Here is a 23,569-nt window from a genome sequence, read left to right as displayed (position 1 = left end):
CTTATTTTTTTTCTTGGAATTTTTTAAATACACAATTACCAACAAAATAAATGACCAGCAATTTGGAAAACAGAACCAAAAAGACCTTGACAGCAGAAGCAGTCAACAAACTGATCAGAAAAATATTGTTTTAGTCCTTTGACCTGCTGTAATAAAATGCCACAAACTGGACAGATCCTACACAACAGAAACGTCATTTTCTTACAGTTCTACAAGGTAAAAGTCTACAATCAAGGCGCCAGCACAATTGCATTCCAGTGAAGACCCTCCTCCTAGTTGCTAGCTGGCACATTTCACTGTGTCCTCACATGGTGGCAGGGCTCGAAAGCTCTCCCAAGGCCTTTTTCATAAAGGTTCTAGTTCCACTGCTGAGGGTACCAGCCTCATGACTTAAGCACCTCCCAAAGGTCTCACTTCCCAATACCATCATCATCTGTGGGGGTTAGGATTTTAACATACAAATTTTAGAGCAACACTAACATTCAGACCACAGCAATAATTCAGTAATAATTTGTTTGGAGGTGTGCTTTTCAACATGCACCCTAAAGTTCACATTAAAAATGAAGTCATCCCCCGAAAACCTGACCCAGGAGCAGTCAGAAATTTGACCAGTTTCCCAGTTAGGCCTATGTCTCAGCAACACTCCAAAACAAACTTCTCTTAACTCGGCCCTAAAACAGAAATGAAAAGAATGGCTCAATTATTTAGATTTCAAAAACAGTTTCTCTGTGAACAGGTAAATTCATTACAAGAACCTCATTTACTGTGAGGCATTTCTTTGCATTTGTAAGGACCAAATTAGATTTCAGAAGACTCAGGAGCAGTTGAATATTGCTACAACAGAGCTGCTCTACAGCTGTGTACTTGACAAGAGTTCTGATGTCCACTCTCCAGTACCTGGCAGCTTACTAGGTGACAGAAGTGATCATCACATGCACCATTTATATCACTTGTGTGATATATTTTGTCTTTATGCTGTTATGTCTTTTTTGCTATAGAGTTCTTATGGTCTGTGTACAATTCAACAAGGAGAACTAGTGTGTGCTTGTGTAACCTCTGAAGGATCTGTGCACCATTAAATGTAAATACATAGAACTTATCCCACCTAGCTCTTTCAGGAATCAACCACCCTCCCCAGACAGGCAAAGACTTTATAAATTGTCATCTATGAGAATAATCACTAAAGAAGAAAAAAGACTGATTTGCTCAAAGAATATCCTGATGAATTCCAAATCCCCTATTTACTGTATTCCGTCTTGAGCTCCTCTGTTACAGGACTTAGAAAAAAGTCTGAAGATAAGATCATGAGGAATGAGTACAGGAATTGGGACTTTTTAACTCTGCAAAACCTAAATCCATTTAAGTTTCCATTTTTATTACTCATGAACACAGATTCAATTGTCACTTTAAGAAAAACATCAGGGGCGCCTAGGGGGCTCAAACAGCTAAGCATCAGACTCTTGGTTTTGGCTCAGGTCTTGATCTCAGGGTCTGGGGTCGAGCCCTGAGCCATGCTCCATACTCAACACAGAGTCTACTTGATATCCTCTCCCTTTCTCTCTCCCTATGTCCTTCTCCCTGCACGCATGCAGGGGCGCATACACTCTCCCTCTCACTCAAATAAGATCTTAAAAAAGAAAAAAAGAAAAACATCAGGCCCCAATAAGCACCATCACCCTTACTAAATAAAACTTTCCTTTCCCATACCATCCTCCCAATACAGTTATAACATAATTTTGACTAGATTGATACCAAGTGCTTCCATTACTGTAACCATGTAAATTATTATTTTTCTTGCCTCAAATTTTTATGTAATAATTGCTTTCTTATTTGCTTCGTTTTCTAAGCAACTCCGGACTCTCCAGACTTCCAAATCTCCCCTCAAGATATCCATTCGCATCAGCGTAGAAGTCTCTTCTCTCTGGACTGATGACAGACCTCAGTGTTCAGTGCAAAGCTGCCCTTCTGTGTTTTCCCTTCACCATCATCCATGGAAATCCCTCTTCTCTCCCCCGTATTATACTGCCTGCTTCCTATACCCTGCATTTCCTCATCTTAATTTATTCTCCTGTTTAGTTTCAGGCTAGGGTGACCAACTCGTCTGTCTGCCTAGGACTTTCCTGGTTTTTGCACAAGTCCCAAATATTGAGAAACTCCTCAGTCCTGAAGAACCCTGGATGGTGGGCTGCTTACCCTACCGGGAGCCCACAGATTACAGAAAACAATTTTTTTAAAAAAAAACTTGCATGTCTAAAGACAGCCATAAGCCATTCTCACACCTGATTTAGAATTTAGGTATAAAATTCCAGTCTGGAAATCATTTTTCTTCAAACGTTAACACAGTCTTCTAGCTTCTAGTCTCTGCTGAGCAGTCCAAAGCCTCTCTGATCGCTGATCCTTTGTTCTCTCTCTGTTGTTTGTCCCAAGTTCTGAAAATTCCCCAGTGTTCTAGTTGTGAATCTTGACATGAATTTATTTCCATCCATTGTGCTGGGTGGGGCCCCTCTATAGAGAAACTCATAATCTTCAGTTCTGGAATATTTTTTTGAATTATTTCATCGATGAATTCCTCCCCTCTGTTCTCCTATTGAAATTCCCATAATTCAGATTATTATTCAGAACTCCTAAAGTAGCTTATAATATTCTTCTATCTCCTCTTTTCTCTTTGTAGTTTTTGCTCTATTTTCTAAGAAACTTTCTGCTTTACTTCCAACTCTTCTGCTGAGGTTTTAATTTTAGCTATCGCATTTTTAATGTCAGAGAACTTTTCTCATTCTCTTTTATTCCCTTTTATGACATCCTGATTTATTTCATGATTCTCTCTTATCTCTGAGAATAGGAATAGTTTTGTTTTTGAAGTTACATTTTCCCTATAGGCTCTGTTTTGCGTAAGTTGTTTCTTTTGTTTGTTTGCTTGTTTGGAGCTATGCCTTATGCATTAGAGGCTTTTGTTGGATATCTGGCAATCTTTGGTGTCCTATTCATTCATCCCATATTCAGTATGAGAAAATGAAAAGATGATCTGAAGCTCTGAATCCCTAGGTTCAGAAGCCCACTGAACAATGATCTTCACTGTAGTGTGACTGCCTCGGTCCTCTACTGAAGGATCCCTGATATTTAAGACTTTTCTAATATGTCTTTTTGTTTTGTTGTTTTTAAGTAGGCTCTATCTCCAGGATGGAGCCTAATGCAGGGCTTGAACTCACAACCCTGAGATCAAAACCTGAGCTGAGATCAAGAGTCTGACACTTAACAGACTGAGCCACCCAGGCACCCCTTCTAATCTGTCTTTGTGATAAAGGCCTGTTGCAAGTATTCTGGGAGCCAAGTAGAAGTAAATAAACATTTATTTAATCTTATTTTCAGTATGAAATGCCCACTCTAAACTACATCTACTATCACTCAATCCAGAGAACCTCTATTTTGCTGAGAAAAATCACCCAATCTTTAAGGAGAAAAGACAATACTAGTCCAGTAGCACAGAGTAGGTTAGGGCCTCAGAGTTCCTACTGGTTAGGAACAGTTTCAATCAATCATACATATTTTATCTCCACACTGTGCCATTAGATGGGGAAGATCAAAGCAGGCATGGGTGGCATCAGAAACCATGGTGGACCAGAGCAGGGTGCTGAAGGCTGAATTAGACAAAGAGGACGTCCACATAAAAGGGCTGCATGGGATCACTTCTGAGATATTCTTGCCAAAGATTTATCATTATGAGGAAATAAACCCAAATTTAGGGTTACCACAAATGCTGCAAAATAACTGGCCAATAATCTTCATAAGTCTCAATCATGAAAGTTTAGGAAAATCTGAAGACTTAGTCCAGAATGAATGAATACTAAAAGGCATGACATCCAAATGCAACATGTGATTCTGAACTTTTGCTATAAAAATATTACCGGCAGGCAGCCCCGGTGGCACAGCAGTTTAGCGCCGCCTGCAGCATGGGTAGTGGTCTTGGAGACCCGGGATTGAGTCCCACATCAGGCTCCCTGCATGTAGCCTGCTTCTCCCTCTGCCTGTGTCTCTGTCTGTCTCTCTCTCTCCCTGTGTGTCTCTCATTAATAAATAAATAAAATCTAAAAAAAAAAAATTAGCACAACTGACAAAATCTGAATGGGCTCTAAAGATGATGATAGTAACACATCAGTGTCAATTCCTTGATTTTAATAGTTGCATCATGGTTAAGCAAAAAATATATAGAAAATACACACGAACATAGTTGGGAATGATAGGAAATCAACAGACAATTAACTCTCAAGTGGTTTAGAGGGAAAGACACTGCACTACAGTTGAATTTTTCTGTAAGTTTTGATATTGTTTCAATTTTTTGTTATTTCTTTGTTATGAAAAAAATTAGGAAAATAAACAAAGACTGTAGCATTAAAAATTCCATATGCCATGCTAAGGAGTTTAAATGTCATTTTGAAAACTATTAGCAGTCATTGTAGGATATTAAGCAGGATGTTGACGTGATTAAAGGATCATGTTTTTTTAAAAAATCTCATCTACTAAGCAAAGCCCTGGGTAGGATTCACAATATTTAGGGGTTAGGAACACATGGAATAATGAGGTTACAGATTACTTAACATTTAATGGAGAAACAAAAGTGTGATTAAAAGGTCGATAAGATCCAGGAATGGAATCCATTTAGATACATTTCATACAGGCAAGTCAACTGAGCCACATATACACAGAGGTTGAATATGGGATAACCCAGACTTAATTGAGAGTACTACAGGAACACAGGCTAAAGAAACAAAAATGTTCACACTTAATCATAACCTCATGCAACGTACCACAGCAGCATGGTCTCCTGGAGAAAACAGTAACCTCACATACATCAGCCAGAAACAGGGTGACACATTACAAAGACACACAGCAAAAAGGTAGAAATAGAAATCACACTAGACTTGCAAATACTACTGTGGTTTTAACCATAAACTCTAGGAAAATCTTTGTAAGCTTGGAGCATGGAGAAGCTTTATGTTATCATACCAGTATGTCAGCCTGACCACATACCTGAGTTTTCAGTCTGGTTTTAAATGTTTCTTAGTTATAATTTTTGGTCAGGGCAAGGCCATACTTAGCTAGCAATACAGTCTTAAAATGGAGTTGTAGCCACTGCAAACTTTTCCTAATTTTTTTAAACAAATATTTTTTTTAACAGAAGTAAATGCATGACTGCTTTTAATAAAGCAACCTGGGGCATTAGCTGCTCCCAGGAAACCAGGTATCTAAAGATGGGATTCTGGTTGTAGCAGAAAACTTTGTTCTGTTTCACAACAGCCACTACAATCTCTCAAAATCTGTACCAATGCAATGGTTAGAGAGGTAGCTGGATTAAAAAATGATCAAGTTCTATTGAAAATATAAATTATTAGGTTAGGCAGGAACATCTTTGCACACCAGGAACCACACACATAAACTCAAAGGCATGCATCAAGTGTTATTGTGCTTTGTAAATACATCCATCCATCCAATGCAGAACTCCACAGTAACCTAATAAAGACTGCCAGACTGGCTTCTAGGTGCTGCAAATGAAGTGCTAAAAATGTTAAGCAGAGAAAGGATAAAGGCCAAGTCATTCAATCCCTCACCTTTGGAGTCTGATGTAAATCATGACGATATTCAAAACACTATGTGATAGAAGATTTTAGTAACAACCTTCTGTCACATAACCAGTTCAAAGGCTCTGACACTGCCTATGGAATCTTAATGTGACTTAGGCAAATTCTCGGTGAAACAAGGTTAAAAAGTTTTCTGTACTACAGAACTTTAAAAAAAAAAAAACTTTTACTCTGATAATGTGTTTTATAGCATCCCAAGATGCAATAAAACTATCTCACAATGGGATCCCTGGGTGGCGCAGCGGTTTAGCGCCTGCCTTTGGCCCAGGGCGCAATCCTGGAGACCCGGGATCGAATCCCACGTCGGGCTCCCGGTGCATGGAGCCTGCTTCTCCCCTCTGCCTGTGTCTCTGCCTCTCTCTCTCTCTCTCTCTTTCTCTGTGACTATCATAAATAAATAAAAAAAATAAATAAATAAAAACTATTTCACAATCTTACATATTCTCCAGAACATTCATTTATATCCCTTGATATATAGTTTAGGAAACACTAGTGTATACTGTTCAATTTCTTCATACTCAGACCACAACACATGTACTTATGGGTGCTGCATAATATTTAATCCACAAAGTCCTAAGTGAACAACACATCAATGTCCTTTCAGGATTATTTTCGTCTTCTAAGTCGAGATCTAGAACTCTAGCACTCACTTGCAGACTGGAGCTATATAAATATAAAAACAAAACATAACTGGCCATTCAATAATATTTGCTGTTAGTGATGCAAAGAATGGGTACTGGCTTGATATTTGCTAAAAAACAGTTCAGTTAATAACAAGATGTTAAGCCAAAATATCTTGTCCTAAAAAAAAGAATAAGACGCTGTTTGTATAGTTACATAAGGAAAGACATCTCCAATGCCTATAATTTAAATAAAATCTTATCAGTAAGATGAATATTTGTCACTGATAAAATGCTTCCTAGTATTAATACAGTATACATTCCAATAAAGCTTAACCAAAAAATAGTATTTTAGTTCTTCTTTTATCGTAACACTAGACAAAAACTCAGAAAACCAGAAAAAGGGGGTGCCTGGGTGGTCAGTCAGTTAAGCGTCTGCCTTCAGCTCAGGTCCTGGTCATAGGGTCCTGGGATCAACCCCCATGTGGGCTCCTTGCTCAATGGGGAGCCTGCTTCTCCCTTTCCCTCTGCCTATCCCCCTGTTCATGCTCTGTCTCTCAAATGAATAAATAAAATCTTTAAAAAAAAAAAAAGAAAAGAAAAGAAAAAGAAAACTAGGGGGAAAAAAACAGGAAAATATAAATCACCAGAAAAGTTATAAACCTAAACTGACTTTCAACCTTTTGGCAAAATAAGCTGTTACTATTACATCCATTTTTTCACAGATGATAAAAGAGACTTAGAGAGGTTCAGTCACTTGCTCACATCATTCAAGCAGTAATCAAAGGAGTCGTTCTGAATTCAAAGCTCCTGCTCTTTACCCATATATTTGTTTAGAAAAGGAATATTTCAAGTTAAGGTATTCCACTTGTAGATCTTCACCATGGAAACTCTAAGTAAATTTAATTAAGCTTTATCACTATGAATAGAGCAAACAAAATAGGTGGGGTTTTTTTCACTAATTAAGCCTACAGTGATGTTTAAGCAATTTGAAATAAAACCGAAAGTTAAATGAGTGCACATGACTGAACAAATTCACATGTATTCTTAAAAGACTGTTTTCATCTGCATAAGTAGTACTTTCAAGCATAATTAGATTGGGGGAGAGAAGAACAATGCTGATGGGAAAGAAGGGAAAAATAAATATGTATCAGAGGAGAGAAGAAAAGCTAATTAATTTATCCCCCTATAAGCTATTTATCTTTAAATAATCAAATCGAACTATCCTCTAATCTTATTATCTGCCACCCTGAAATCCAGAGACGTTTATGGTAATCACAGAACTGTTCACATAGGGCTGAAACAGCACCAATTACAGTAGTCTTTCCTCATCCATGCGGCATATATTCCAGGATCCCAGGTGGAGACTGCGGATCGTACTGAACCCTACAGACACTACGTTTTTTCCTATACATATATACCTATGGAAAAGCTTTATTTACAGTCAACAAAACTCAAAGACAACCTACAGAATGGGAGAAGATATTTGCAAATAACATATCAGATAAAGGGCTAGTTTCCAAAATCTATAAAGAACTTATTAAACTCAACACCAAAGAAACAAACAATCCAATCATGAAATGGGCAAAAGACATGAAGAGAAATCTCACAGAGGAAGACATAGACATGGCCAACATGAACATGAGAAAATGCTCTGCATCACTTGCCATCAGGGAAATACAAATCAAAACCACAATGAGATACCACCTCACACCAGTGAGAATGGGGAAAATTAACAAGGCAGGAAACAACAAATGTTGGAGAGGATGCGGAGAAAAGGGAACCCTCTTACACTGTTGGTGGGAATGTGAACTGGTGCAGCCACTCTGGAAAACTGTGTGGAGGTTCCTCAAAGAATTAAAAATAGACCTGCCCTACGACCCAGCAATTGCACTGTTAGGGATTTACCCCAAAGATTCAGATGCAATGAAACGCCGGGACACCTGCACCCCGATGTTTCTAGCAGCCATGTCCACAATAGCCAAACTGTGGAAGGAGCCTCGGTGCCCATCGAAAGATGAATGGATAAAGAAGATGTGGTTTATGTATACAATGGAATATTACTCAGCCATTAGAAACGACAAATACCCACCATTTGCTTCAACGTGGATGGAACTGGAGGGTATTATGCTGAGTGAAGTAAGTCAATCGGAGAAGGACAAACAGTGTATGTTCTCATTCATTTGGGGAATATGAATAATAGTGAAGGGGAATATAAGGGAAGGGAGAAAAAAATGTGTGGGCAATATCAGAAAGGGAGACAGAACATAAAGACTTCTAACTCTGGGAAATGAACTAGGGGTGGTGGAAGGGGAGGAGGGCGGGGGGTGGGGGTGAATGGGTGACGGCACCGAGGGGGACACTTGACGGGATGAGCACTGGGTGTTATTCTGTATGTTGGTAAATTGAACACCAATAAAAATTAATTTATTGAAAAAAAAAGGAAAAGCTTTATTTATAAAGTTACAATAGTAAGAGACGAACAGTAACTAAAAATATAACCATCATAAAAATATACTGTAATAAAAGTTACGTGAACAGAGTCTCTCAAAATCTCTCTCTGTACTGCACTCACCCTTCTGGTACCCACGTGAGATGATAAAATGCCTATGTGATGAGGTGACATGAGGTGAATGTCAAAGGCACCGTGACATACTGTTAGGCTATACTACTGACCTTCTGATGATCTGTTATTTTACTGTGCTTCATAGATACTGTCTTTTTTCTTTTTTCTTTTCACAAGTTGAAGGTATATGGCAGCATTACATAAAGCAAGTCCATCTGCACCATTGTTCCATTTACTTTGTGTCTCTGTGTCACATTTTGGTAATGCTTGCAATATTTCAAACTTGTCATTATAATTGTATTTGTCGTGGTGATCCAGTGACAGTAAAACTGTTTAGGGACACCGCCAACCACACCTGTAGAAGATGGAGAACTTACCCAAAACATTGTGTGCATTCTGACTATTCCACCAACCGGCCACTGCCCGGTCTCTGTCCCTCTCCTTAGCCTCCCTATTCCCTGACATGCAACAATACTTAAATTAGGCCAGTGAATAATCCTACAATGGCCGCTAAGTGTTCAAATGAAAAGGAAGAGTCGCCTCTCACCTTAAATAATAACTAGAAATTATTAAGCTGAGTGAGGAAGTCGTGTTGAAAGCCAAGATAGGCCAAAAGCCAGGCCTCTTGTACCAAACAGCCAACTTAAGAACACACTGAAAAAGTTCTTGAAGTAAATTAAATGTGCTACTCCAGTGAACACATGAATGATAAGAAAGTGAAACAGCCTTGCTGCTCATATGGAGAAAATTCCGGTGGTCTGAACAGAAGATCACACAGCCATGATATTCCCTTAGGCCAAAGCCTAACCCAGTGCAAGGCCCTGACTCTCATCAATTTTGGGAAGCCTCAGAGAGGTGAGGAAGTTGCAGAAGAAAAGTGTGAAGCTGGCTAAGGATTGGGGTTCATGATGTTTAAGGAAAGACGTCGCTTCTATAAAAATGGAAGGTGAAGTAGCAAGTGCTGCTGTAGAAGCTGCAGCAAATTATCCAGAAAACCCAGCTAAGAGAATTCTTGAAGGTTGCCACACTAACCATTAGATTTCAATGCAGACCAAACAGCCTTACACTGGAAGAAGATGCCATGTAGGACTTTCATAGCCAGAGAGGAGCCAATGCCTGGCTTCAAACTTTCAAAGGACAGGCGGACTCTCTTGTTTGTTAGTGGCTAAGGCAGCTGTGACTTTAGGTTGTAGTCAATGCTCATGGGCCATTCCAGAAATCTTAGGACCCTTAAGAATTATGCTAAATCTACTCCACCTGCGCTCCAGAAATGGAACAAAACCTAGATGTGGCAACACATCTGTTTACAACACGGTTTACTGAAGATTGTAAGCCCACTGTTGAGACCCACTGCTCAAAAAAAAAAAAAAAAAAAAAGATTTTTTTTCAAAACATTACTGCTCACTGACAATGAACCTGGTCACCCAAGAGCCCTGATGGAAATGGACAACAAGATAGTGTCTCGTTGAGATTTCATGTCTGTGAGCACAACATCCATTCTCAGCCCTTGGATCACGAAGTAATTTTGACTTTCAAGTCTTTATTATTAAAGAAATACACTTCACTAAACTATAGCCGCCACAGATTGTGATTCCTCTGATGGATCTGTTCTATTGCATCTACTCTAGATGCCATTAGGAATATTTGTGATTCGTGGGAAGAGGTCAAAATATCAACATTGACAGGGGTTTGGAAGACACTGATTGCAAGTCTCAGGGATGATTTTGAGGGGTTCAAAGGGAGGAAATCACTGCAGATGAGGTGTAAAGAGCAGGAGAACTAGAATCAAAAGTGGAGCCAGGGAATGGGACTGGCTAGCCACAATCTCATGGTAAAACCTGAATGGGGGATCCCTGGGTAGCTCAGCGGTTTAGCGCCTGCCTTTGGCCCAGTGCGCAATCCTGGAGTCCCGGGATCGAGTCCCGTGTCAGGCTCCTGACATGGAGCCTGCTTCTCCTCTGCCTGTGTCTCTGCCTCTCTCTCTCTCTCTCTCTCTCTCTCTCTCTCTCTCTATCGTGAATAAATAAATAAAATCTTTAAGAAAATATGTTTAAAGAAAAAAACCTGAATGGATAAAGAGTTGCTTTCATAGATGAGCAAAGAAAGTGATTTCTTGAGATGGAATGTACTTCTGCTGAAGATGCTGTGAAGCTCCTTGAAATGACAATGAAGGATTCAGAATATCCCCATAAACTGAGTTGATAAAGCACCAGTAAGGTTTGAAAGGACAGACTCCAATTCTAAAAGAAGTTCTATCATGGGTCCGATGCTATCACAGCATCACATGCTACAGAGAAATCCTTCATGAAAGGAAGAGTCCATCAATGAGGTGAACTTCACTGTTGTCTTATTTTAAGAAGTTGCCACAGCCACCCCAACCTTCAGCGCCCACCACCCTGACCAGTCAGGAGCCACCAACATAGAGGCAAGACCTTCCAGCAGCAAAAAGATAGCAACTCCCTGAAAACTCAGATGAATGGCTACCTTTTTTAATAACATATTTTTTAATTAAGGTATCTCTTTTTTTAGATATGATGCTATTGCCCACTTAGTAGACCACAGTATTATGTAAACATAACCTTTATATTTATATGCACTGGGAAACCAAAAAATTCATTTGAATCAGTCTATTATGATATTCACTTTATTGTGGTGGCCTAGAACCAAACCCTCAGTATCTCCAAGGTGCCTGTATATATGTTTTTCTCTTTAATAAAAAGATGGTATTTTCTAGTTTCTTTACACCACATATAAATAGGTGTTGACACTTAAACCCTTACTTTCACATACAGTGGTTTAGGTAATAGGGAAATTCCACACGACACCAAAAATCTGAAACCAATAGGTTAGCTAAAATATTATAAGCTTAGATAAAACAATAATACTCTAATGAATTCTAAAATTGCCTAATCTGCAACGTGTTAACAATTATAGTAACTAAAGCTACAAAAGATAAAGCAAGAATTTCTGTATTTATTGTGAATTCTGTATTTATTGTGAATGCCTATACTTGAAAAGCAAACTTAATTAAAACACAAAAGGCCATAAATAGTCTTCTCAGTAATTTCAAGGACGGAAGGGTTGACAGCCCTGGTTCATTATTTTATATCTAATTTCACTGTATTTTATAAGGTGCTTTTCCTAGATACAATTGTTCATCCGCATCACTCTTATGCTAGACCACCATGATCAAGTTTCTCTCTCAGGTCACATGACTATCACACAGAAGACAATTAAAAGTCCACAACCACTAAGTAAACGACAACTTCTTCAGGTTTAGATTCTCTCTCAAACCACACAGTACCCCAAAGTTTCCCAAAATTATCTCTTTCTGACGCTGATACAAGGCTCACCATGACCTCATACTAAAAGTACATTTCCCAAAGGGTGTTCCATGGAACACTGGTTGCCACACATCTTCCAGATATTCTAAAAAAAGATGGTTCTATATTCATAACAACTGTATAAATTCTAGGATAACTGGGAGTATTTCTGATGTTTAATTTTGTTTAAAATAGTTTCCCAAATTTCTTTAGCCACATAAACATCTCCCTCCTCTCCCTAGCCACAAAGAACCTATTAATATTCCCTGGGTTTCCAAAACACATTTTGAAACTAGGGATGGTGCTAGAGTAAAGAAGCCCTAATTCCAAAATAGAAGCAGAGAATTCATAGCAGGAAGAATTAAGGGGCAAGCAGCAAGATAGGAAAGTGGGGAGCCATGGGAGCCAGGTCTTCATGCCTTCTGTTACCACAAAAGCTAAAGTGCTGCTTTCCTATAGCAGCAGATAAAGAAGCATTAGAAGGGGGATACGAAGGCTAGCTAATATAGGGCTAGCCATTCCCCATGTACTAACTGTTAAAAGGAAGTGGACACAAGAAAGAAAGTATGGAACAGCTAGCTAGGAAGAGCGATTCTGGTGCTCTGATGGGCATCAGTGGAAAAGAGAAAGAAATCCTCTTGATCTACAAAAGAGTTTTGTATGCAGTGACACAACAACAAAAAAGGCATTCTCTGCTCGCTTTCGGCAGCAAATATACTAAAATTGGAATGATACAGAGAAGATTAGCATGGCCCCTGCACAAGGATGACAAAAAAAAAAAAAAGCCATTCTTATATCTGGGATGACCTATAATTACAGTATGGGTCATTAAAAAACAAATATCATTATGTAAAGAACTTCTTGACTCATTAACATACAGCAAAAGCAACTGAGCAAATACTTGGCCATAGCTTCTGAAAACTTGAAGTCACTCCCACTGGTAGTTTCATGAGTAAAAGGATCAGAAAATCCATGGAACTAACAAATCCTTCTCACTTGCATCTATTCTAGAGTTCATCTGGAGTAATGGGGAAGATATAACCAAAAACCTAATACCAATGTCTACAGGTCACATGATTATCCCTCTTGTTCAACAAACTTCCAACTCTGACAATCAATAAACCAACATCCAAGAGCCCAAAGTCAGAAATGGAAAAATGTCAAAGGAAAAGGAAATGAAGCATCAAAGACTCAAAGACACTACAAAGGAATGAAGTCAATTTCTCTGTTCACTAAGTTCTTATAAATTAAACATATCCGTTCACAGTGCAGACTTAAGTAGCAACTCAGGACACCACCATATTCACGCTCATTTTTATCATTCATCCTTTCTCCCATTCTCCAACCCTCCCTTCCAATTTTCTTGCCCCTACCTAAACTCCTCTGTATTAACTTCTTCAGTCTGTCCCTAACTTTATCACGTCTGCTTTTTGAAAAAAAGGAATTACATCTACCATCTTTTTGCTGTTAAAATATTTTAGCTTCATCTCCACTGAAGTTTCAAACTTTTAGGATCCCATTCCACAACAGAAATACAGGAAAACACAAGAGTTTTCCATGAAAATACTCTTTCTAAACGCAATGTCCTTGATTTTTTCGATTCTGATCTATTTAACTTTTTAAATGCTTGGACTTAGTAAATTGATTTTTAAAATCTATCTAAACCAACAGGATGAAACACAATGAGCTACATACACAACATAGCGGCAATAAGTCCACCAAAGGAGAAAAGATTTCAGAGAAATTTTTTGCCTGCCATTATAGAGTAGTGTAGTAAAATATTAATTTGTACCAAGTAAGGTTCCCTACCCTAAAATAGCTTGGGCTTACTCTGTAATACTAATCAAGTCCCAGGAATTATGAAACATTTCATAAAATTGCCAACATTATGCTATTTGTTTTTACATTGTGAAGGTATGCCTTACATATCCATATGAAAAATAAATTACTAAAAGTCTTAAAACTTTTAAACCTAATATCCCCATTCTTGCTCCCCATTCTCTTCCTAAAAGAGAGAGACACAAAATACCATATGATTTCACTCATATATGGAGTCTAAAAAAAAAACAAAACAAAGGCAAACAAAGACAAACAATAAACAGACTCTGAAACACAAAACAAACTGATAGTTGACAGAGGGGAGATGGATGGTGGGCATGGGTGATACAGATAAAAGGGATTAAGAGTAGTTTTATCTTGATGAGCACTAAGTAATGTACAGAATTGCTGAATCACTGTCTTGCACACCTGAAAATAATACAACACTGTATTGTTAACTACACTTCCATTAAAAACAGAAACAGAAAACAGAGAAATGGTTAAATAATAGCCACCACTTATTGAGTATGCCTCTACCATGTACCAGCATTGTGCTAGGTCAAAAAATCATACTTCCTCACTGTTATTCTTACACTAGAATATTAAGTGACTAGGATAAAGGAAACAAGTGCTCAATCTGTATTTCCAATGACATTTATGACAATCCTAAGGACTAACACAAAAATAAACTTAATCAGTTATATGAAATGAACACTTTGATAGCTTGGTATGACAAATTCTCCTAAAGTAAAGCTAATAAGAAACAACAGAAGTGTAGAATGAAGTGTCCTAGAAAAGATTCAGATCCTTCTAATCAAGTCATCATCACCTCACTTAATTGACCCACATCTGAAAAAATGTAAGTTGTAAAATTACCCAATGAAAGGAAAAGTTTAAACCACAGTACTAGAGCACTGAAGTGCTCTAGTAATAAGTTTATTATTAATCTTTTGGATATATCTTATGGATATAAACACTAAGCTATAAAACTATTAAGGATAATTTTAAACGAAAGATTACAAAGTACAAGATTCAAAAAGCATCAAAAAAGTTATCCACGTACAGATAGCCTTGTACACATCTTTTGTATTAACAATATCTTACATCTATTCTTTAAGTACGTTGGTAAAGAACTGCCAAAAATTTCAATTTCCCATTTTAAAATAGAGAGTAGCCAATTCAATGAATAATGCACTCATTTAGTCACTGCTAGCAACTTAGTTTATAATATAAATGTTATTTTTACTTCCACAACTCTAACTTATTCAAGAGTTATACTACTGATATCAAAACTATTATTTTATAAACAAATGTACAAATCATTATCATTTCACCAGTTAAAAAACAAAGACACAAAAGTCTTTCAAATCTTACCGTATATAACTGGGACATATGTATTATTAAATTTCATAATGGGCCTATGGGCCTAAGGCACTCTTATCCCCTTGCTCTACTGCTAGTTGCCTTCATTCCTTCCCCCTCTCTAGAACTCTACTTATTACCTCCCCCCAACCATCAGCAAGAGCAAGGAATGCTGCCCTCCTTCAAAACAAAAACAAATCTGAGTGAAATGCCAGTTTTCTTATTCTCATGATACTGTAATGAACAAAACATTAACTATACCAATATAAAAGTGAAACGGACCATAACTAGGAATAAAGTGAAACTGATGGAAATGAACCAAAAAGCAGACAGAACCTTGGCTGACTCTATTTTTTAAAGTAGCCTATCATCAGCAAAAAACTAAGGCATAGCGAGCTGGCATGTTCATTAACATAAACAACCAAACGCAAATATATAGCATGTAATATAGAGTATTTAACTACTACTGCTCTACTGTTGCAAATATTGGGTCTTTTAAAACTAAAAATTTACAATCTAAAAATTCTATCTTTTACCACAAATCATAATGATCATATTTAAACCCTACAAACAATCCCTATAAATTTCCAACACCAACCAAAAAAGCAATGTTTAAGAAATTAAACTGAGGTCATTTCACTATCTGGAAACTTCATCTGTGTTTTTATATAATGTTAGATACTAAGACTAGCATAGGACATTTCCCCAAAATGTAGTAATCAATTCAGACACAAAACAACAGCTGATCTATTTCAATACTTAAATGGAGAGAACAGACTGGGATTCTCAACCTAAATTCTCAAATAACTTTAAAATAGTAAATAATACAACTCAAGATACATCTTTTGACAGTTTTTCCATTCTTAACTTTTTCTTAGTCCTTACCCAAACTTCTGCAGTTGATAACTCCCACTTTCAAGACCTCCTACTTAAAAATGCCTGACTCGACACTGCCTAGCCCCACAGCGTACAAATTTCTCAAAAATTCTAGTCTCTTTTTCTCCACTACAGAGAAAAACAATACAAATTTACTGGAGACTGTACATTTTTGTTACATTATATCAGACATTATAAAAAAAAAAAAACAAAATATGCAGAATACCACTAAAACAAACTGTGCAAAGTCCCTGGTTTGAAATTACTTAAAATATATTAAGAAAAATAAAATATATTTGGCCCAATACTTATTTGACCTTTGGCTTATTTGGCTTAAATTAAATATGCATAAGCAATTTTTTAAATAGAGATGTAAAAAACAAAAATCCAAGATAACATCTTTAGTGAAAAACATACACAAATTATTCTGGCAAAACAGCAAAATACCTTCTTATATAAAACTACTATGTAAACTCTTAATAACCAAAAGGCAACTGAGGATAGGATTTTCTCTTTTATCATAATTTTAAAATTATACCTATTACTGATACACAGAGTTCTCCCATCATTTTGTATATGAGAAGGAAAAGATTCTAACAACAATCATGATCATTGACAAAGAGTGTCGCTATGGAACCGTAATTCAAGAACTGAAACTGTAAAAGTACCTAAGCCTTTTTTTTTAATTTTCAAAAGAAACACTTAAAAAAAAAAAAAAAAAAAAAACTCTGAGTGTAGGAAACATGAAATGTAAAACGACGTATGCTTTACAAAATATGTTACTCTATGCATAAAAACAAAAGACATACAAAACCAGTACCAAAGTCAATCAAAATGGTGTTACTCTTGAGACAGATGACTTAGAATTCTTACATTCCTAGTATGAGCCTGGTAGTCTGTTTGTAAAAATCATCCCATTCACACTTAGGAATACACACACATTTTAAACACCTCATGACAAGTTGCTAGAAAACTTCTGATACTGGCAAGTTAAATAATTAAAGGTATCCTACAGGCCATCTTGAATGTGATTTATCTGAAAAACCAATTTTCAACAAATTTCTAATCAAATAAATAAATAAATGAAATAACCACCACTTGACTTTTACTTCAAGACAATCGAGCTTTACTGGGAACAGAGACATTTTAGGAAACTTTCCAACAAACTAAAATTATTCATTCGTATTCCAAAGATACAAAATGCTTCTTTAGCTAAAAGCCAATGTACCAACACAGGTGGGGGTGGTGATGCGGGTTCTCCCAACAGAGACAGCCGCTGGATGCTGGAATGTGCTCTCTCTAACAAGGGAAGCAAAACTGAAGCCAAGCCTTCCAGCTTGAAGGTCACATGGACCTACTGCGCTCATCTCTGATCTATTCCACTACAGCGGGTCTTCTAAAGCTCATCTCTATTTAGGGAAGTGAGGACAAAAATCTAACCGGTTTAGGATTGCCTTAGATTTATAATCTATCTAACCCTCAAGTGGGAGCTGTTCCCAAACATTCTCCACCAACTACTATCACAGAATTTTTTGACTATTATGTCATGCTATTCTACAAACATGACAATTTTTGGAAAGCCCATGTTTAGTAGTTTCCTTTGCTTGCACCACATGGAGATGAAATAAAACCCCGGCCGGCCGAACGCCACCTTCCAGATCTCATTGACCTAAGTAAGGCATTTTACTATCTCCTCCCATTTCAAGAGTGATTCCCAAAGTCTGGGAAGGAATGTTTCCACCAATAAATACCTTTCCACTGATTGTGTGTTATTCCGCCATGCGTTAGGCAACTGTAAGCAATAATCCATTTTGCTCATCACAGAATTATTCAAAAATCTCTGACTGCTGACCTAAAAAAAAAAAACTTAAGTTCTCCCTCCTGAATTCCACATTAAATCGAGCCAATCATTGAGTAGCATGGTTTTAGTCTTGGGGAAAACATCTACCAAAAACCTAAAAAAAAAAAAAAATCTGGAATAACTGGTGTCTATTTCTTCATTGTACATGCATTTAAATGCACGGACGGTACCCATCATGTATTTAGGTCTCTGTTATAAACACACGTTAACACGAACACGATAGCTACCTCTCCGTGTGCCGATTACAGGGTCGACAGCTTACTCCGAGAACTCCTCGCCAACAATTAAATCCTAATGCCCACCCAAAGGGAGCTTGCTGAAAAACACAGACTCACCCCATTCCAGGTATTCAAGAATGTTCTTCTCCCTCCGCAGCGGAGAATTGTTGCATTCATCGTAAAGGCAGATGAGGATGTCCAGCAGCGTCTCCACGCTGAAGCACTGCCCATTGGTCTGAGCCGGCCCGTCCAAAATGAACTGCTCCAACTGCCTCAAGCGCACTTCTCCAGACATGGTTGCTCGGGGGCCCGCCGCTTTCCACTTCCAGGAGCCGTGCGGTTTGCACTCCGAGGGTCCGAGAGCCTCCGTTGTCAGAGGCGCGGTTCGCACAATCCGCCCCTCGCTCCGCACGCGACGGTCAGGCACCGCGGGGGCTGGGGGACACCCCGCCGCGCCAGGAAGCTCACTTCACCCGAGCGCCTCGGATCCCGCACCCGGGCATGGGCGTGGGGGGAGGAGGGGGGAAAGTTACCGTAAAAGAGATCTTTAACGCATCTTAGAACGAAGAATACAACCGTGTGCCGTAGGTTTAAATAAAATAATAATTAAAAGTACGGCGAACCCAATAGTCGGGATCGCTTTAAAAAAAAAAAGAAAGAAAGAAAAAGAAAAGAAGAAAACCACAAAACCCAACTCTTCTCCTTCATTCAAAACGCAACTCGTGCAACACAATCCCGCAACGAATCCGGCCGCATCGTCCAGGAACGGGTCCGATCCGCACCAGCAGCTCACTTCCCAGGAAGGAGGAGGACGGGAAGGGAGGAAAGCCCCAGAAGGTACATGGGGGAGGGAAAGGCTCCGCGCTGCTGCAAAGGCGGCCGCCCGCCGCTGGGAGAGCGCCCCGGCGGGCGGGGAGGGGGCGGCGGCGGCGGCGCGGCGCGGCGGCGGCGGCGGCGGCGGCGGCGGCGGCGGGAGGGGGACCGGGTCGCGGCCAGGCCCCCGAGGCAGCCCCTCGGCTCGCCGCCCGCCCGGTCCCGCCCGGAGGACGCGCTTCCTTTCTCCTCACGGCTCGGCGGCGACTCGTCCCCGCCGCGGACTCCGCGCCTCACTCCTCATCGCCCTCGCGGCGTCCGCCGGGGCCTGACGCGCGGCGCGGCCGGGAGCGCAGGCTGCGGCGGCGCTCGCCCCGGCTCCGGGGGCTGCGGCTACTCCGCCGCCCGCGCCCGCGCCCGCGCCCGCGCCCGCCCCATGGCGGGGGGTCTCCGGCCGGGGGCCTGCGCCGCGCCGGGCCGACAGCCGCTCTCCCCCTTCGGCCGCCCCGAGGCTCCCGACGCCCTGGCGCGGGAGGGCGGGCGGGGGCTCCGGATTCGCAGGACGGGACGCGGGCGGCGCCTTCTCCCCCTTCTTCACGCCCCGGGGCTCAGGGCATCTTTCCCCGACGAGGCGCAGGAGGAGGGGTCGGAGCCGCCGCCGAGGCGAGCAGAGGCTGCGGCAGCCCGGCTCGCAGCCACTCCCTTCCTCTCCGTCCCACCCCTCCCCCGCCTTCCCGGCCTGGCGCGCTCGCGCCCTGGGCTCCGCGGGGCCCCCGCCTGCCCCCACGCGCGCGCCGGCCGGAGGCGCGCCGCCGCGCCCGGATCCAAGATGGCGGCCCGGCCGCGCGCGCGCCGCCCCCGGCCCCCCGCCCCGCCCCCGCCCCCGCCCCCGCCCCCGCCCGAGCGCGCGCGCGCGCAGCCGCAGGGGTCGGGTGCCGCGGCCGCGCGGAGCAGAGGGGAGGCCCCGGCGGGAGGGCGGGGCAGCGGCGGGCGCGACGCGGAGCGCGGGGGCGCGGGGGCGCGGGGGCGCGGGAGGAGCGGCGGAGCGCCACCTGCCCTCACGCTGGCCGTGGCGGGGCGGGGGGCGGGAGGAGACGAGGGGCTGCCCTGCGGAGCCCCGCGCGCGCCCCCGCCGCCCAGATGCGGGGCCGAGCTCCGCCGGCCCGCGGTTCCCGCGTGTCATTCCCAGGACGGACGCAGTGACACGCTCGTGTGCGCCAAGGGCACAGCGCCCACCTCCTGCCCCGAAAGTTCCCCGCGCGCGGCACTGCGCTTCCTGCCTGGGGCCCCTCCGGCGGCTGCCTGTGGGTCCCCGCGGCGCTTCCACCTACAGGGGAGCCGCGGTGGGGGTGTCTGCTCGGCGGGCACGACCCCCGGCCGCCCCGGGGGCGCCCGCGCGCGGTTGGCCCGGCGGCACCGCAGACGCCAGCGGACCGGAGCCTCTCGGCGGCTGAGCGGCCCCGGCGGCCCCGGCGCACAGGAGCGGCGAGGGCCTGCCCGGTGGCCCGGTGGCCCGGTGTTGGGAGAGCTCTGTTTACACGTTCCTCCTGCAAGCCCCCCACCCCCGCAATGAAATGTATCACCAAACTGGGTCACTGCCTTTCTGTCATTTCCTCGCAAAACTGCCATCTCCTTTATCCTTTTCCTTTTTTTCCAAAATACAATTATGTGATGTGCTCTGCCTATGCCCGCGGGCCAGTTATGTTTTCTATTAATGCCCACAATGGCATCTTTTTACATCTTCATAACACGGAAGCTGAAGAGCAGCTAGAAATGAAGCCTAAGAAATGAAGGCTAACAGATTATTCAAGTTGCTGCGAGTCACAAAACAACGATGAATTTTGCGTGAAATCTGTGCTCGCGAAGGCTGCGCTCGCCTGGCATCATTTCCCATGTGCTGCTCACACATGTGTGACACTTAAACAAAAGATCAATCGTTTCTAGCCATGACATCGTTATGTGTGTGTGTTGTCTGATTATAAAAGTAATAGGCAAAAACGAGATGTGTAATCCTAACATAATATTTTGGTGTTTATTATTCAAGCCTTCTTCCCATGCATTTAAACAAAAGTGATACATAATAAAAACAGTTATATAGCCTCCTCTTTTTTTGTTGTTGTTGTTAAAGATTTTTTATTTATTCATGATAGACACAGGGAAAGAGGCAGAGACGTAGAGGGAGAAGCAGGCTCCATGCAGGAAGCCTGACGCGGGACTCAATCCCAGGTCTCCAGGATCACGCCATGGGCCAAAGGCAGGCACTAAACTGCTGAGCCACCCAGGGATCCCCTATAGCCTCCTCTTTTCACTTAGCAATATACTATAAACATCCCTTCAGGTCAACAAGTGTTCTTCAACAACATGGTTTTTAATAGTGAGGCCAAGACATTTTAACACTCCTATCTGACCTTGGAAGTGGGGTAGCAAAGAAAGAAGCCATTTCGTCTGCCTTTCCACCATAGAATGGGCAGACTCTAGGATACCTACTTACCCAACTTGTAAGTGACTATAAAGAAGAATTTAGAAGGGAGAACCTAAGTAGTGTCTGGGTGGCTCTGTTGGTTGAGCCTCTGCCTTCAGCTCAGGTTATGATCCCCGGGTCCTGGGATCAAGCCCCATATTGGGCTCCTTGCTCAGTGGGGAGTCTTCTTCTCTCTCTTCCTCTGCCTGCCACTCCACCTGCTGTGCTCCCTGTCAAATAAATTAAAAAAAAAAATCTTTTTTCAAAAATTAAGAAAAGAGAAAACCTAAAACATGTTAGGTCTCTGTGAGTGCTAACTAATGATGGAAGTATGTGAGATACAGGTAAGTTTTTTAACAAAAGAGTCAAGCTGCCAGTCCACTCTCTACCTATTCTGTTAGCAGTTGGGTACCACCCACAGTCCAGGGTATTGATGGTTGCTTAATAACCTTTTCCACATTATTTAGAGAGTAAAGGGGAGGACTTATTTAAAAAAAAAAAAAAGGCACAGAGAGAAAGAGGAATGTTGGGCCCAATCAATTTGGCTTGAATAATTCAAGCTCAGAGACTTAATAATTAACTAGATACTAAACACATTGTGTGGGTGTTATTTTAAATGTTCCGGTTGAAGTGTGAACATGCTTGTTAATGAAACCGGTCTTAAGCCAAAGAAAGGCGCAGCCCCAGCAGCCCCACAGCGCTTGAAGTGCTCCTGTAAAGCCAGAGTGGCACAGGCGGTATGGCACAGTGTTGTCTGGGAAGGGAGCCTAGAGGAAGTCTTTGTGAAATTCTGCTTGGGGGCCTGGAGATCAGATGTAAGCTACCACAAACACAATTTGTTTAAAATCATCAGAAAAAGTTTTATATGTAAGTGCCGGGAATCATTCTAACCCTTCAGCAAAGAAAGGGAATGAGACAGGACCAGAAGACAGGAGTGAAAAGAATAGGACAGGATGGGAGTCATTAAGCCTAGTCTCCAATGCAAGCTCCATTCATTTATCTAATCCTCAGATTCTGGCCTAAGAGTCAGAGAATCAATGCATCATTGAATATTTGTAGGGACCAACCCCACTCTTACCTTGATGTATGTTATCTTGCTCCGGAATGACTATAGGTTCAGTGATGGAAAACAGGAACCAAAACAAGGTGCATGTCACATCACAGTCCCTTTCTGCCCAGCACAACCTGACCTAGCAAATGAATGACTAGGTTTATCAGCCTCTGAGGAAGAAACCCCACCTTGTCCTCACTTTACACTGGCTCCCACATGAGTAACCCGGACTGCAAAGACTAGGGTTTTTTTTTTGGTTTTTTTTTTAAGGAAGACTTTGGTTTTTTTTTGTTTTGTTTTGTTTTTTTTTTAATTTTTTTTTTTATTTATTTATGATAGTCACAGAGAGAGAGAGAGAGGCAGAGACACAGGCAGAGGGAGAAGCAGGCTCCATGCACCGGGAGCCCGACGTGGGATTCGATCCCGGGTCTTCAGGATCGTGCCCTGGGCCAAAGGCAGGCGCAAACCGCTGCGCCACCCAGGGATCCCTTAAGGAAGACTTTGTAATTGGTAATTGCTTCCTTTACAGAATACTGGCAGTGTATAAATACTGTCCTGAGTCCTTTGGACACGTTATTCTATTCAATCATGATAAACATAGGAAGTAGAAAAATTGCCATCTCTGTGTCATAGACGAGAAAACGAAGCCTAGGCAACTTAGATCCATAACTAGCAAATAAGCAAGGAACTATACAGGTCAGCACCAGGCCCACACAGCTCATGCCAAGTCCCGTGGTTTTATTTTATTTCTTTTCTTTCTTTTTTCCTTTTTTCCCTTCTTTCTTTCTTTATTTATTTTAAGATTTTAATTTTTAAGTAATCTTTACACCCAACGTGAGGCTTGAACCTACAACCCCGAGATCAAGAATCACATGCTTTACCAACTGAGCCGGCCAGGGAGCACCAGGCCCATGGTTTTAACCACTACACAAGTGAGGTCTGAAAGTCTGCAGAATTCTGTAAACCC

At 41.6% G+C, this 23,569-nt stretch overlaps 1 protein-coding gene and 1 non-coding gene across 11 annotated transcripts in view; one reads left to right on the top strand and one right to left on the bottom strand.

Moving 5' to 3' along the window:
* Positions 1 to 19,178, bottom strand: part of CDC42BPA (CDC42 binding protein kinase alpha) — a 327,675-nt gene extending 308,497 nt beyond the window's left edge. For 5 of the 10 annotated variants that reach the window (XM_055323638.1, XM_055323632.1, XM_055323630.1 and 2 more), the window contains exon 1: positions 18,395 to 19,178. In XM_055323638.1, coding sequence (XP_055179613.1) covers positions 18,395 to 18,572 — 178 coding nt within the window. In that variant the 5' untranslated portion in view covers positions 18,573 to 19,178. The remainder of the gene's footprint in view (positions 1 to 18,394) is intronic. The other 5 variants (XM_055323639.1, XM_055323634.1, XM_055323636.1 and 2 more) reach the window with 1 other exon arrangement.
* On the top strand, positions 12,839 to 12,942 carry LOC129509178 (U6 spliceosomal RNA). Its single transcript, XR_008664292.1, has one exon. It is a non-coding gene; the product is annotated as a U6 spliceosomal RNA (small nuclear RNA).
* Positions 19,179 to 23,569: the final 4,391 nt, after the last annotated feature.

Source organism: Nyctereutes procyonoides, unplaced genomic scaffold (assembly GCF_905146905.1).
Source record: "Nyctereutes procyonoides isolate TBG_1078 unplaced genomic scaffold, NYPRO_anot_genome, whole genome shotgun sequence".
Classification (NCBI taxonomy): Eukaryota; Metazoa; Chordata; class Mammalia; order Carnivora; family Canidae; genus Nyctereutes; species Nyctereutes procyonoides.
This window is presented reverse-complemented; position numbering and strand designations above follow the sequence as displayed.